General features: G+C 39.7%; 1 protein-coding gene across 1 annotated transcript; it reads right to left on the bottom strand.

Annotated features, from left to right (window-relative positions):
* Positions 1-2,492: 2,492 nt before the first annotated feature.
* Positions 2,493-5,041, bottom strand: LOC311491789 (uncharacterized protein; the record flags this gene model as incomplete). Its single annotated transcript, XM_084549817.1, has 6 exons — positions 4,487-5,041; positions 4,076-4,411; positions 3,545-3,883; positions 2,924-3,046; positions 2,797-2,825; positions 2,493-2,666 (listed from the first exon to the last, which is right to left on the bottom strand). Exons 1-6 carry the CDS (start codon positions 4,527-4,529, stop codon positions 2,493-2,495), a joined length of 1,044 nt encoding a protein of 347 aa, XP_084405943.1. The 5' UTR covers positions 4,530-5,041.
* Positions 5,042-13,763: the final 8,722 nt, after the last annotated feature.

The following is a 13,763-nucleotide window of genomic DNA, read 5'->3' as shown; positions in this document are numbered from 1 at the left end:
CGTCGTCATTGCTCTGCCTACGTATACCAAGATGCTTTGCAGGGAGGCATCCTGTCTAGCGCATGTGTCCAGCTCAATCTAAAATAAGATTCCCTCACTATTTGTCTAGCACAGTGAAAGAAACGACACAGATTGATTAACACTACCTCTGGGTAACTAGAAACCATGCAAATAGTGCGTTTCCGCATGGTCTCTGTCAATCGCACCATCTTGCAAGGCTAATGCAGCTGCTGCCTCAGACTCTCTCTCTTGGACTGCATCCTGTGCTTTCCGCTGCAAAAATCACAAAATGTCCTTATCCATAACATCCTCTGCTGCCATATTAAAATATGTCATTTTTGCTGTAAGGAACACATTTTTGGCTGAGTCTGAAGAAATCATTAGCGAACCAACAAGTCGTTCCCAGAAGAACACATTATGAAGCTAAGCCCTATAGATGTGGAGATTATTAAAAAAAAAAAAAAAAAAAAAAAAAGCTGTTGTTTTTCAAAATATATCCCTTATTGGGGCAGAAATGAGATTAGAGATGAATGCAAGTACTATTTTAAGACGTTTCTTTTTGGGGGCTTGTATTTCACATTTGTGTCCGCCACCTATTGTCTCCATTTGAGAGATGGCACGTGTGGAACATGTCATTTCACACATCTGCATTTGTAAAATGGCTTCTGACGTGCCATACGCTGTGGCCTGGAAGCCACAGGTCAGATTTCCTGTGTTCGAGCTATAGGACTGAAGTTTCCACCAGCGGAAACCTGTCGACTGTAGTTCTCACCTTATTCACCACAGGACTCAAAACAAAAGTCAAATGCTGAGGGCTGACTATTTTAAATGTTGCACCCTCTGCTAGATATTCTGGAGACAAACAAAGATCAGAGGGGACGTTTGTTCTTAGGTCTTTATTTAGTGTGGTACATTACATTACATTCATTTTGCTTGGTGAAGCACTGTTTTTACTTCACAGTTGAACTGTTTGATGTTGTTTACTTTGTGTTGTAGGTTTCATGTCTTTGTGAAGTTTCCACCTTCTTGTGCAAATGGGTGAATGTTTGCTTTTGCCTATAGTAAGTAAACTAAGCTCCTGCATTACAGTTTCAGTTTACTCAAAGTCCAAGTGTACATTTTTCTACTCAACATTGTGTGTCATGCAGTTTTGGTTAATCTTTATGTCATTACAATGTCTTTGCATTTCTAAGAGCTTTATTTACGTTTGATATACCACAGTCCCGGCTGTGAAGTTCCCGCTACTAAAGCAGGTTTATCTTGTTCCTCCTCCTGCTCTCTCCTCTTTTCTGCCTCTACCCGGCTGGCCTCATGCAGATGGGTCCCTCCATATGAGCTGGGTTCTGCTCAAGATTTCTTCCTATTAAATGGGACTTTTTGCTTGCCACCGTTGCTTTCATGGTTGCTCTGGTGGTATCAGGCCTGGTTTCAGACTGGATTTTATAAAGCGTCTTGAGCCAATTTGTATTATTATTATTGACGCTATATAAGTTGAATTGAATTGAATTGAATTAAAGATGTGGTCACTTAGGAAACTGCTCACAGTGACATTGGTAAATTAGAGTAACAACAAGAACGGTGGTTTTGATAGAAGCTTGAACCACAAATGTTGTTCACCAGATAGTAGGGTAGTAGCAACATGCTCTGAGGTATCTCAAACTAGTGTGGCGACTTTAACGCCACCTTTTTTTAAGTTTTTTAGTTAGGGTTAGGGTAGAGATCAACCTATTAGTCACTGCTTGCCTGTCCAGACATTTGCTTTATCTTCAACCTTATTTATATTAAATTGGTGTCTTGAACATATAACATTTACTTTAGTGGAAAATATTTTCTGTCTTGCTGTAGCTAGCTGTGAAGACATGTTCCTACCTCAGGTCCACTCTCATTCCACCTCTTTGCCTGAGTTTTGAGCAATAGTTTGAATCACTCACATGACTGTGAGTCAGTCCACTCATGGTGTGAAGGCACCATTTGTTTTATTTTGCTTTTCACAAATTTCTGACTTTTAGCATTACAACCAGCAGCATATTCAATGCAGTACTCATGTGACTGACACATTTCATCCTGGACACCAGACAACAATTGACCTGACAGGGGCACCCAGTGATGGGTTGGCATGTGATCATAGTCTTCTTAAAGAATTACATACTTGTTGGTCAATGAACCAGTCAAGGATGTAGGTGAATTCCAGTATTTATAATATAATACACACTTATCCTATAACACATTTTGCTCAATTAGCATGCTATGTCTGTATTACAAAAGCACAGTTCACATGTTGGAACAGTTTCAGAATTTAGTCCAAATGTTCTTAAACATTACTAAATATTTCTTTTATTACAAGTTAGATGGTTTGTGAATAGGACATAGGACTGTCAGTTAGGTTTGGCGCATTTGCTGAACAGAGATTTTATTATAAGAAAATGCACCAACAACTGAATATGTATTTTATATATGACTATATGCCACCTGAAGGGGAAATACTCAGTCACTCAGTCGTCATTCTCCCTGGTTTGTCGAGATTCCCAAGATGAAATGTCTCTGTCCTCTTGACAGAGTCTGACGTTAGAATATATTACACTGTCTCCTCTGTGCTTCACTGTAGATTGTCTCTGATTGTTTCTGGAGGACGAACTCACAGCTGCATAGGTAATCTCCCCACTCGTCTGAGACAAATGGAAATAAAAACGAAAAGTTAATAAAATTATGAACTTGTTGTGACAGTTGGACAAAGAATCATGGTATCGGAAGCAAACAGGAACTTTATATAAAGTACTACAATGCACAATGACAAACCTGCCTGCCTTCAGCGGATCCATCGGCTGCTTCAGCTGCTTCTAAAGAGACACAAAAAAATAACTAGTGTCAATTACTGCAGAAAGTAACAGATTATGTATTTGATATTACATTTAGTTTTACTTACCCAAAGAATCTTTCCTTTGAGTCCTACAAAGTATCCATGCCAGAATGAATGTCACAATCCCAAGAATGACGTTTGACAGCATCAGTGCAACAGTGATTGAACTCAGTCCAGTGTCAGTGTTTGCTGTAAATTTAAGAAAAAAGAGTACTAGATTCATGTATTAAAACCTGAAGCTTAGTATCGACCATTAGGAAAACATCCATGTATTTTACATGAAACCTAATTTGACCAGTTATGCAGCAAAAACACATTTATATATCCATCCAGCCTTACAAATACTGTTGGTTCAAATACAATATATACTGCAGCCGCCACATAATACCTGAGGCCGGGAATTTGAGTGCCATCACAAGGTACTAACACTAAAACCAAATGCCAACTTTGACACACTGAGATGCTTAACTTCCTTTATTTCAGTTTTAAAGTGTTCAGGGTTAAATAGATTAAGCTCCACAAGTGCTTCAACATGTGTGCATACTGCATCAGTCACATTATGTTATTCCAAACCTTAAACTGATAGCCTTGTGGATTAAAACACTGCACTTCAGTTTTTTTCCATATCACACTGTGTACAATAAAGGCGCTTTCATAACAACAAATCATCTACTAAAAATTGCTTACACTCAAAGACGAGCTTGGTGCTGTTTCCAAACAGTACTTCTCCACATGAAGTCACCACACAGTAATAAGCTCCAGCGTCATCAGAGCTGATGTTCCTCATGAGAAGGTTGTACACACAAGTGGTTTCTCCACTCTCAGTTTTCTGGCAGGCGCTGCTCTTATTTCCAGAGGAGTAAATCATTTCAGGAGCAGAATGATCAGAGTATTTCAGCCACATGACACTAGTGTCTTCTGCTGTGCACTGAGTATGAACTGAGCAATTGAGGGTAAGAGAGTCTCCAGAATGGATTGACTGAGACTGAGGGAGCTGGTTGACAGAGTCACTGACCGTCTTCGCACCTTGAAAAAGAAACCAAATTGATTCCACTCATTAGCATTATGAGCATTATTATTAAACAGAAATGAGATGCAACTATGATGATTTAATAATGAACTATAGAGAATAAATACCATACCCCTAAATCCCTGCATTATTACACAAAACAACATGCAACTACGAGAATGTAATGATTAACTACAGATAATAAATACCTTTCAGCATCAGAAAGGTTCCTGATCCAAACTTAATGTCATCCAAGTCCAATACTCCACAGAAGTACGTTCCAACATCGTCCCATGATGTTTTAGATATGCTCAGATGACTGTTGACCCCGTCAGACTTGACTGAATAACGCTCATCAGCAAAGGTAGGGTAATTATATTTAGAATTAAAACTTGCAACGAGCTGTAGTTTCCTCTCTATAGTCAGTTTGTACCACACTCTTTTTGGCATTTGACTTTTTATGTAGCATTTAATCGTAGCCGAGTCTCCAAGCTTCAGCGTTTGCAGTGACTCAGGCTGAGAGATTTCACTCAACTGTGCCTCACCTGAAATAAACAGACAGAATATAATCAGTGAGGACTCTGATGAAAAGATGCGACAAGTAGATATCTGTTACTTACATAACAACCAGAGGAGGAAGTTATTTAAAATGAACACCATCATCTTGTCCGCTTCTTGTCTCCTACTTCTGAGCTGACGTTTGAAGCAACTGAAGCAGCAGCAGACTGCACAGATTCACTAACACCAACTTGTCCTACATTCCGCTACAAAGGTCTGATTGGTTCATGATCCTCACTTTGAGAAACATGATTTGCTTTTCACGCTGAAGCAAAAACCCCTTCATCGTGGCTTGTTTGGACACAAAATGATATCAGCACTTTGATAATGAAGGTCAACACCAACGTGAACCACAATGAGGTTGACACAATGAAAACAGCAATTTTGTTGCATGCCCCTCAAAGCACCCGAGGACCTACATTTTATTGTGGAGCTGTGTAGCACACATGTGATGGGTCGTGCAGGATCCTGAAATAATGGTGGCCTACATTAAAACAGTTTGCAAAAAAACGAGTTGAATAGAAATAATTATTTTGAAGAAGGCCTCCATTTGATCACAAAACACCAAAACAGGCCCAGTTCTCGGTGGCATGGTTTCCAGCTGTGTATGTGCAGCATATCATTTTTGCAGATGTGTCCGCTGCACGTTAATGCTTCAAAAGTCTCAGTCTAACAACTATTGACTAAAGTCCAATTAACTTATATTCATCTTCATAAAACCATCTTGAGTCAGATTTTGCTGTATGACCTGCTGCCTTTTTATACTGGAAGTGGCTGCGGCCATAAAGAGATGCACATGGTCAGCAGAAAAACAATAGTTGTGGCAATCAGATCAGGATTGACTGGTGTTAAGGGGTCCAAACTGAGGAAGGAAAACGTTCTTACAGGCTTTCTTAAGTATATCACTTGATGCTGCAATCCCATTTCAGTTTTCAGCTTTGTGGCCTAACCCAGATCACCTCTACATTCTTTTACTCTAAAAGCAAAAGTCACTTCCTGCTGACCTCTCAGAATATAATGTGATGCTACCTGCGACACCTTATCAGGAAACCACGGTGCAGTGTAAACAGCGGAAATGTTTTCTCACTTTTACACAGCACATTGTTCAAAACCGATCCCCTCTTATTCCTGTATTTATAACTTGAACCGTCCTCTACTGTCAGTTGACATTGTACCTACTACAGATGCAAAAAACCTTTGTGGTTAGTGGGTGCAGCTATACACATTCAGGTCCCGCAGTTGACGTCACTGCCAGAACACTCATCGTATGTTCTTAGTAGTCAGTACCAATGCTAGTGAGGTAGTTAGTTCGACATCAGATTCTTTTATTAGAGAAGATTTCAATTATACCAGTAACACAACATAAGGGAACTTGAACTAACCGTATTACCTTTGTTTTAAATAGGTCATTAAAAGCTCTTCTTCTCATTTATAAAATCAGTTGCTTGAAGAATCACCCATACAATGAAAATAAGTGAGTGGCCTAAGTATGCCATGACTCAAATCTGACAATGCCAACTGCCTGAAAAAGATTTGCGGCACAGTCGACGTATACTTGATGATTTTACAGATGTACTGCACAGATTTGAAGAAAATTATCTTTTTTATCGTTAAACAGGTTGTACGTTTATGAATGTGATTGCGGCTTCTTTATATTTTCATGCTCAAAATTTTCAAATTTGCTATCAGGACATTGGTAGAGTAGCTAACATCATCTCTGAGGAAAGTCTAATGCTGCCTTTTTTCACAACGATAGTGGAAATAACTGCACTTCATGTTTTGTCTTTGGAATATCTTGTTTAATGAGTTTATTGCAGGGTAAAGCTTTACATGGATCACATAGAGATGACATAATGTTATCAAAAGAAAAGCCTAAGCATGCTTGCACAAAGCCACACCGCTTTAAACATGCAAAGACGAAGCATTCATTAGTACTGCTTCACAGCGGAGTACACACATTCAGTCCAGATGTCGTTTCTCAGTCCTTTTGATCTCTTGATCTTCAAATGTTCATTGTCTTGTACCTGGGAAACAATACAACACGGTCACAATACTGTTGATGACATATTATGTTGTATATATGATACAAAGCAATGCTTAACAGATACCTTTGCATAGATTGTGGAGTGAGCTGAAAATCCGTTACAAGATTCTGAAAGACAACAACAATCCTTGTAATTAATGCTATGTTCAGTGAATGAAATGTATAGATCACAACGCAGCAGTGTCTCTTACTCATCATGCACGCTAAGAAAACCAGATAAGCTCCCAGGAGGATCGTGGGCACCAAAACATGAACATGGACAACGTCTGGAAAGACTGTGTCATCTGCAAAATTAGGAGACATAGTATATATACAGTATACTGTATACAGCAGTTAGACTCAATTTTATCCTTGAATCATGTTGCTTACAATGAGGGAGCTTCATAACTAATCATCATACCATCTACTAAAAATCTACTTACACTCAAAGACAAGTTTGGTCCCGTTTCCAAACAGTACTTGTCCACATGAAGTCACCACACAGTAGTAAACTCCAGCATCATCAGAGCTGATGTTCCTCATGAGAAGGTTGTACACACAAGTGGTTTCTTCACTCTTAGTCTTCTGACTGGCGCTGCTCTTACTTCCAGAGGAGTAAATCATTTTAGGAGCAGAATGATCAGAGTTTTTCAGCCACATGACACTCGTGTGGTCTGCTGTGCACTGACCAGTGTGAACTGAACATCTGAGGGTCAGAGATTCTCCAGACTGGACTGACTGAGACTAGCTGTAGACTCCTGCCAGTGGTCAGTTTGTACCACACTATTACTCTTGCAGAAAAATAGTCTTCAATATGACAAGTGATAGTAGCTGTGTCTCCAATTTTCACTGCTTGGAATGTAGCAGGCTGGGAGATGTCACCAGACTGCTCACCTGAAAGAAACAGAAAAGAAGTAGCCTAATTAAAACTTAATACGAATTTATATTTACGCAAAACATACCCCACATTAAAAAGAAGAGAGCAATCTAACAGGTGGCTTTTTTGTGTTACTTACACCCAGTCCAGAGCAGGGAAATGTATAGAAGGCACATGAGCATCTTCTCTGTTTGTAGCTCCATCTTCTACACAGCAGATCTGCAAATGTGTCAGCGAGGGCAATTTTAACAGATTCATTGGAGGACCAGCTGGTGCGAAAGCTTTTCTGGTCTGACAGGTACCTCATTGGTTTCAAATGTATCTAGCCTCACTTGATTGGCTGCCTAGAAATTCAAACGGGTTCAGTCATGTGAAGCAAAAAAATGTTTGCAGTCACATTTATTTCACCAATACTGTATTTTTGACAGTCCAAATTTAGCCTGATGTGTTTTATTGGCCTCATATCATTTGGTATACCAGACATATGGAAACATAGAAAAAAGACAGAAAGTGCAGAATACAGTGTCAAAACTCAAAAGTAGATCATTGAACCAACACTTCAGAAAAATACACAACTCTCTAAGATGTGGAGTGGGTGTTACCTTAGAGGCCACTACAACTGTTTCTTTGTTCGTGAGAAGCTGCTGTGTTAAACGTAGAAAGGAAATCAAAGTGTTAAGATAACCAAATTGTTTTGAGCAGTCTTGGCAATTAAGGTATATATATATACCGTATATATATACTAATCAGGGGTCGCGTTAACCGAATATTTTCCGTCATTGACCGTTTTGTTTTTTAAATGTGACGAAAAAATCTGAAGGTCAGCCGTCATTTTGACAAATTGAAATTCACACCCCTGACCACTTGATGGCGAATGACCTTATTAATTGGCTCTTGTCTCTCGCAGTTTGCGTTCCAAACATCACGGAACTTTTGTCGGTGCCAGATTTCCTGGTACACTGATTATACTGATGCACACGTCAGAGCTCGGCTAACCATAGACATATATACATAGACGCCTCATTGAGCGCTGGACCGTACGTCAACAGACCAGCCCGCTCAATTCATTAATACACAGGATTGCTGCTGGCTAGCTTAACCTTCAATCCAAATAAACTAAGTAAATGTTGCTGGCTTGTAGGCCCACAGAGCAGCAGAGGATAATTCAAACATTGTGAAACATATGCTAACCTAACGCTGTTGGCTTCTATGGCCCGCTCAGCAGCTAACCATAGCTACCAAGTAACATGAAGGCATCAGGAACCTGGCCTAAACAACAGCAGTATGCAGCATGTCATTGGGGTTTTCAAGTGGGCACCTCCCTTCAACGATGTTTCGTTAAGTTAGGCCCATGACACCTCAAGAAGGCTTAACAGTGAATTCCAGCGTCCTGGAGTCACCCCCCTCCACACTGCCACTGCAAAGCCCATTTTTCTCACCATTTCTCACCATTAATATTAGACTAATATTTCGATAATTAGCCTAGTCCTTTTATGAATCACAACACAAACAAATCTACCGTGGTTCGCCCTGTTGATGCGGACTAAACCACGAAACAAACAAATCTACCGCGGTTCGCCCCGTTGATGCGGGCTGAAACATGAAACAGACAAACAAATCTACCGTGATTCGCCCCATTGATGCGGGCTGAAACACAAAACAAACAAACCAATCACCCGTGATTCGCCCCGTTGATGCGGACTGAAACACGAACCAAACGACCACATTTATAATGATTTGCAAACACACTAAAGTCACGCAGCCACCCTTCTGTTTAGCTAGCTCCCCAGCTAGCATGCTTCCTACGTACCCATAGCCACTCGCTCGCTCTCTCTGCTGCCCTGTGTATTATTGAAAGCCTGGTACCAAAAACTGTTTTGGTATCTGTAGATATATTTTGTACAGGCACTGACCTCATGTATAACCCACTTGGTTAAATTATATCAAGGAAATCAATAATTAAGATAATAATTTGCCTGTTCTTTAATTTGTCGGGATTAAGGTGGAATTATGAGCAATAGTTAGAATCCTAATCACATTTATCTTCAAAGCCCTTCCGGAATCCTATGTGTGGCATCACATTTGTGTAAAGTTGGTCAGTTCTTACAGTCGGTTTATTCCGCTACAGCTGCCACCCTCTGCCAAGCTGCATTTTCTTTGTTAATGTTATAAAAGTGCTTGGTCAGTGGGAATTTTTGTCTTTTTTGACTGTGTCATTGCAGTTTTGATTGGTTAGTTGTGTGCCTTGCCCATCGCTCAAGTGACTTGTGGCTTGAGTTTGTAGTGTCTGCATATCACCTCATATGCTTCCATAGAGAATGAATGTGAGTCGGTCCACTGACAGTGTGAAGGCACCATTTGTTTTATTTTGCTTTTCACAGATTTCTGACTTTTAGCATTACAACCAGCAGCATATTCAATGCAGTACTCATGCGACTGACACATTTCATCCTGGACACCGGACAACAATTGACCTGACAGGGGCAACCAGTGATGGATTGGCATGTGATCATAGTCTTCTTACAAAATGACATACTTGTTGGCCAATGAACCAGTCAAGGATGTAGGTGAACTGAAGCATTTTACACAAATAAAGATTTGGCAGTGAATTCCATTAGTTATATTGTAATACATTTTGCTCAGTTCACATGTTGGAACAGTCACAGAATTTCGTCTAAGGCCTCGTCCACACGTACGAAAACGATCTTTTCCCTCTCCGTTTTCGATCATCGTTTCAAGAAATATCCGCGTCCACACGGATCCGTTTCAGCACGACCGAAAACGCTACTTCATATTCCAGGCCTATAGGTGGCGCTGTTTCAGTTTCAGAAATTCACCAAAAACGGAGAGGAAGAGGCGGAGCATGCGCACAAATCTTGAGCGCTGTTTACAAATCGCCTTTTTTGCTCAGCGTGGTGGCACAGGAGCATGATATTTTGCCCTAGTAACCCTAATAGGCTCAATATCTTCTCCAGCATGAAAACTAGCATGTAGTCCGCCATTGTTGTTGATGTTACGAGACGTCTCGCGGGAGGTGGAAGGCTGCTCGGGAGTGTGGCGATGACGTCATCGTTTTCCCCGTTTTCGCCGTACACATGAAAACGCAAGAGCTGCGTTTGCGAATTTCTCCACCCTGGGTCCCGTTTTCAGAAAAGTGTGTTTTAGGGCAATGCGTTTACAGGATACGTGTGGACGATCGGCCAAAACGATGAAAAACTTATGCGTTTCGGCGTTTTTGCGTTTCCGTGTGGACGGGCCCTAAATGTTCTTAAACATCACTAAATATTTATTTTATTACAAGTTAGTTGGTTTGTGAATAGGACATAGGACTGTCAGCTAGGTTTGCTGAACAGAGATTTCATTATAAGAAAATGCTAAGCACCAACGACTGAATATGTATTTTATATATGACTATATGCCACCTAAAAGGGAAACACTCAGTCACTCAGTCTTCATTCTCCCTGGTTTGTCCACATACCCAAGATGAAATGTCTCTGTCCTGTTGACAGTGTCTGATGTTAGAATATATTACACAGTCTCCTCTGTGCTTCACTGTAGATTGTCTCTGATTGTTTCTGGAGGACAAACTCACAGCTGCATAGGTAAGCTCCCCACTCGTCTGAGACAAATGGAAATAAAAATTAAAAGATAATAAAAGTATGAACTTGTTGTGACTGTTGGACAAAGAATCATGGTATCTGAAGCAAACAGGAACTTTATATAAAGTACTACAATGCACAGTGACAAACCTGGCTGCCTTCAGCGGATCCATCGACTGCTTCAGCTGCTTCTAAAGGGACACGAAAAGAAAACTAGTCAATTACTGCAGAAAGTAACAGATTATGTATTTGATATTACATTTGGTTTTACTTACCCAAAGAATCTTTCCTTTGAGTCCTACAAAGTATCCATGCAAGAATGAATGTCACAGTCCCAAGAATGACGTTTGACAGCATCAGTGCAATAGTGATTGAACTCAGTCCAATGTCAGTGTTTGCTGTAAATGTAAGAAAATATGCAGAGTACTTAGATTTATGTGTTAACACCTGCAGCTTAGTATCGACCGTTTAGAAAACATCCATGTATTTCACGTAACAGCTAAATTGACCAATCCAGAGTCTTGGCCAAACACATTTACATATCCATCCAGACTTTCAAATATGGCTGGTTCATGTACAATATATACTGCAGCCGCCATATAATACCTGAGGCTGGAAATTTGAGTGCCATCACAAGGTACTAACACTAAATTCAAATGCCAACTTTGACACACTTAGATGCTTAATGTCCTTTACTTTAATTTTACAATATCTCAACATTTTTTTTTTTCTAGTCTTGTTAAGCTTTCCTTGATTTTATTGTTTTCACACACAGACAATGTAGAAAGCAAAACTATGAAATTGAAGATGCTGGAACCAGAGAATATTTAGTGTTTTGCATTAACATATTATTAACTAAACTTAATAATTAAGAATAAAAATTATAATTAATTTCTGACTAAAAGAGTAGTTGATTAGTCTTTAGGTTTGTTTAAATGGTGTTTTTTCCCCAGCATTATTTGATGCCAATGATTAGGCAATGGGTTAAATAGATTAAGCTCCACAAGTGCGTGGCTAAAACAAAGTGCTTGAACATGTGTACATACCGCATCACTTGCATTATGTTAATTCAAACTTCCTTAAACTGAAAGCCTCGTGGATTAAAACACTACATTTACTGTCCATTTTTTTCACTCTTGAATCACATTGCGTACAATAAAGGAGCTTTCATAACAATAAATCATCTACTAAAAATTGCTTACACTCAAAGACGAGCTTGGTGCCGTTTCCAAACAGTACTTGTCCACATGAAGTCACCACACAGTAGTAAACTCCAGCATCATCAGATCTGATGTTCCTCATGAGAAGGTTGTACACACAAGTGGTTTCTCCACTCTCAGTTTTCTGGCAGTCACTGCTCTTATTTCCAGAGGAGTAAATCATTTCAGGAGCAGAATGATCAGAGTTTTTCAGCCACATGACACTCGTGTGTTCTGCTGTGCATTCAGTATGAACTGAGCAACTGAGGGTCAGAGAGTCTCCAGAATGGATTGACTGAGACTGAGGGAGCTGGTTGACAGAGTCACTGACCGTCTTCGCACCTTGAAAAAGAAACCAAATTGATTGCACTCATTAGCATTATGGTCATTATTATTAAACAGAAATGAGATGCAACTATGATGATTTAATAATAAACTATAGAGAATAAATACCTTACCCCTAATAAATACCCACATTATAACACAAAACAACATGCAACTATGAGAATGTAATGATCAACTACAGATAATAAATACCTTTCAGCATCAGAAAGGTTCCTGATCCAAACTCAATGTCATCCAAGGCCAATACTCCACAGAAATACGTTCCAACATCGTCCCATGATGTTCTAGATATGCTCAGATGACTGTTGACCCCGTTAGACTTTACTGAATAATGCTTATCAGCAAAGGTAGTATGATTATATTTAGAATTAAAAGTTGCAACGAGCTGTAGTTTCCTCTCTGTAGTCAGTTTGTACCAAAATCTTTTTGTCTTTATACTGTTTATGTAGCATTTAATTGTAGCCGAATCTCCAAGCTTCAGTGTTTGCAGCGACTCAGGCTGAGAGATTTCACTCAACTGTGCCTCACCTGAAATAAACAGACAGAATATAATCAGTGAGGACTCTGATGAAAAAATGCTACAAGTAGATATCTGTTACTTACATAACAACCAGAGGAGGAAGATATTTAAAATGAACACCATCATCTTGTCCGCTTCTCGTCTCCTTCCTCTGAGCTGACGTTTGAAGCAACTGAAGCAGCAGCAGCAGACTGCGCAGATTCACTAACACCAACTTGTCCTACATTCCGCTACAAAGGTCTGATTGGTTCATGATCCTCACTTTGAGAAACATGATTTGCTTTTCATGTTGAAGCAAAAACCCCTTCATCGTGACTTGTTTGGACACAAAATGTCATCAGCACTATGATAATGAAGGTTAACACCAATGTGAACCACAATGAGGTTGACACAATGAAAACAGCAATTTTGTTGCATGCCCGTCAAAGCACCCGTGGACCTACATTTTGTTGTGGAGCTGTGTAGCACAAATGTGATGAGTCGTGCAGTATCCTCAAATAATGGTGGCCTACAATAAAAAAAAGTTTGCAAAAAAACAAAGTTGAATAGAAAGAATTATTTTAAACAAGGCCTCCATTTGATCTCTCAAAACAGACCCAGTTCTCGGTGGCATGGTAAGATAAGATAAGATAAGACTTTATTCATCCCCTTGGGGAAATTAGGGCGTTACAGCGGCAGGAAACAACACTGTTGTTTCCTGCCACTGTAACACCCTAAGATACAAAAAAATAAAATAGAATAGAATAAAAATAGAATACAGTAGACAAATATGTTAT

Source organism: Chelon labrosus (assembly GCF_963514085.1).
Source record: "Chelon labrosus genome assembly, chromosome: 1".
Lineage (NCBI taxonomy): Eukaryota > Metazoa > Chordata > Actinopteri > Mugiliformes > Mugilidae > Chelon > Chelon labrosus.
Note: the sequence above shows the minus strand (reverse complement) of the source record. Positions and strands in the feature narration are given on the sequence as shown.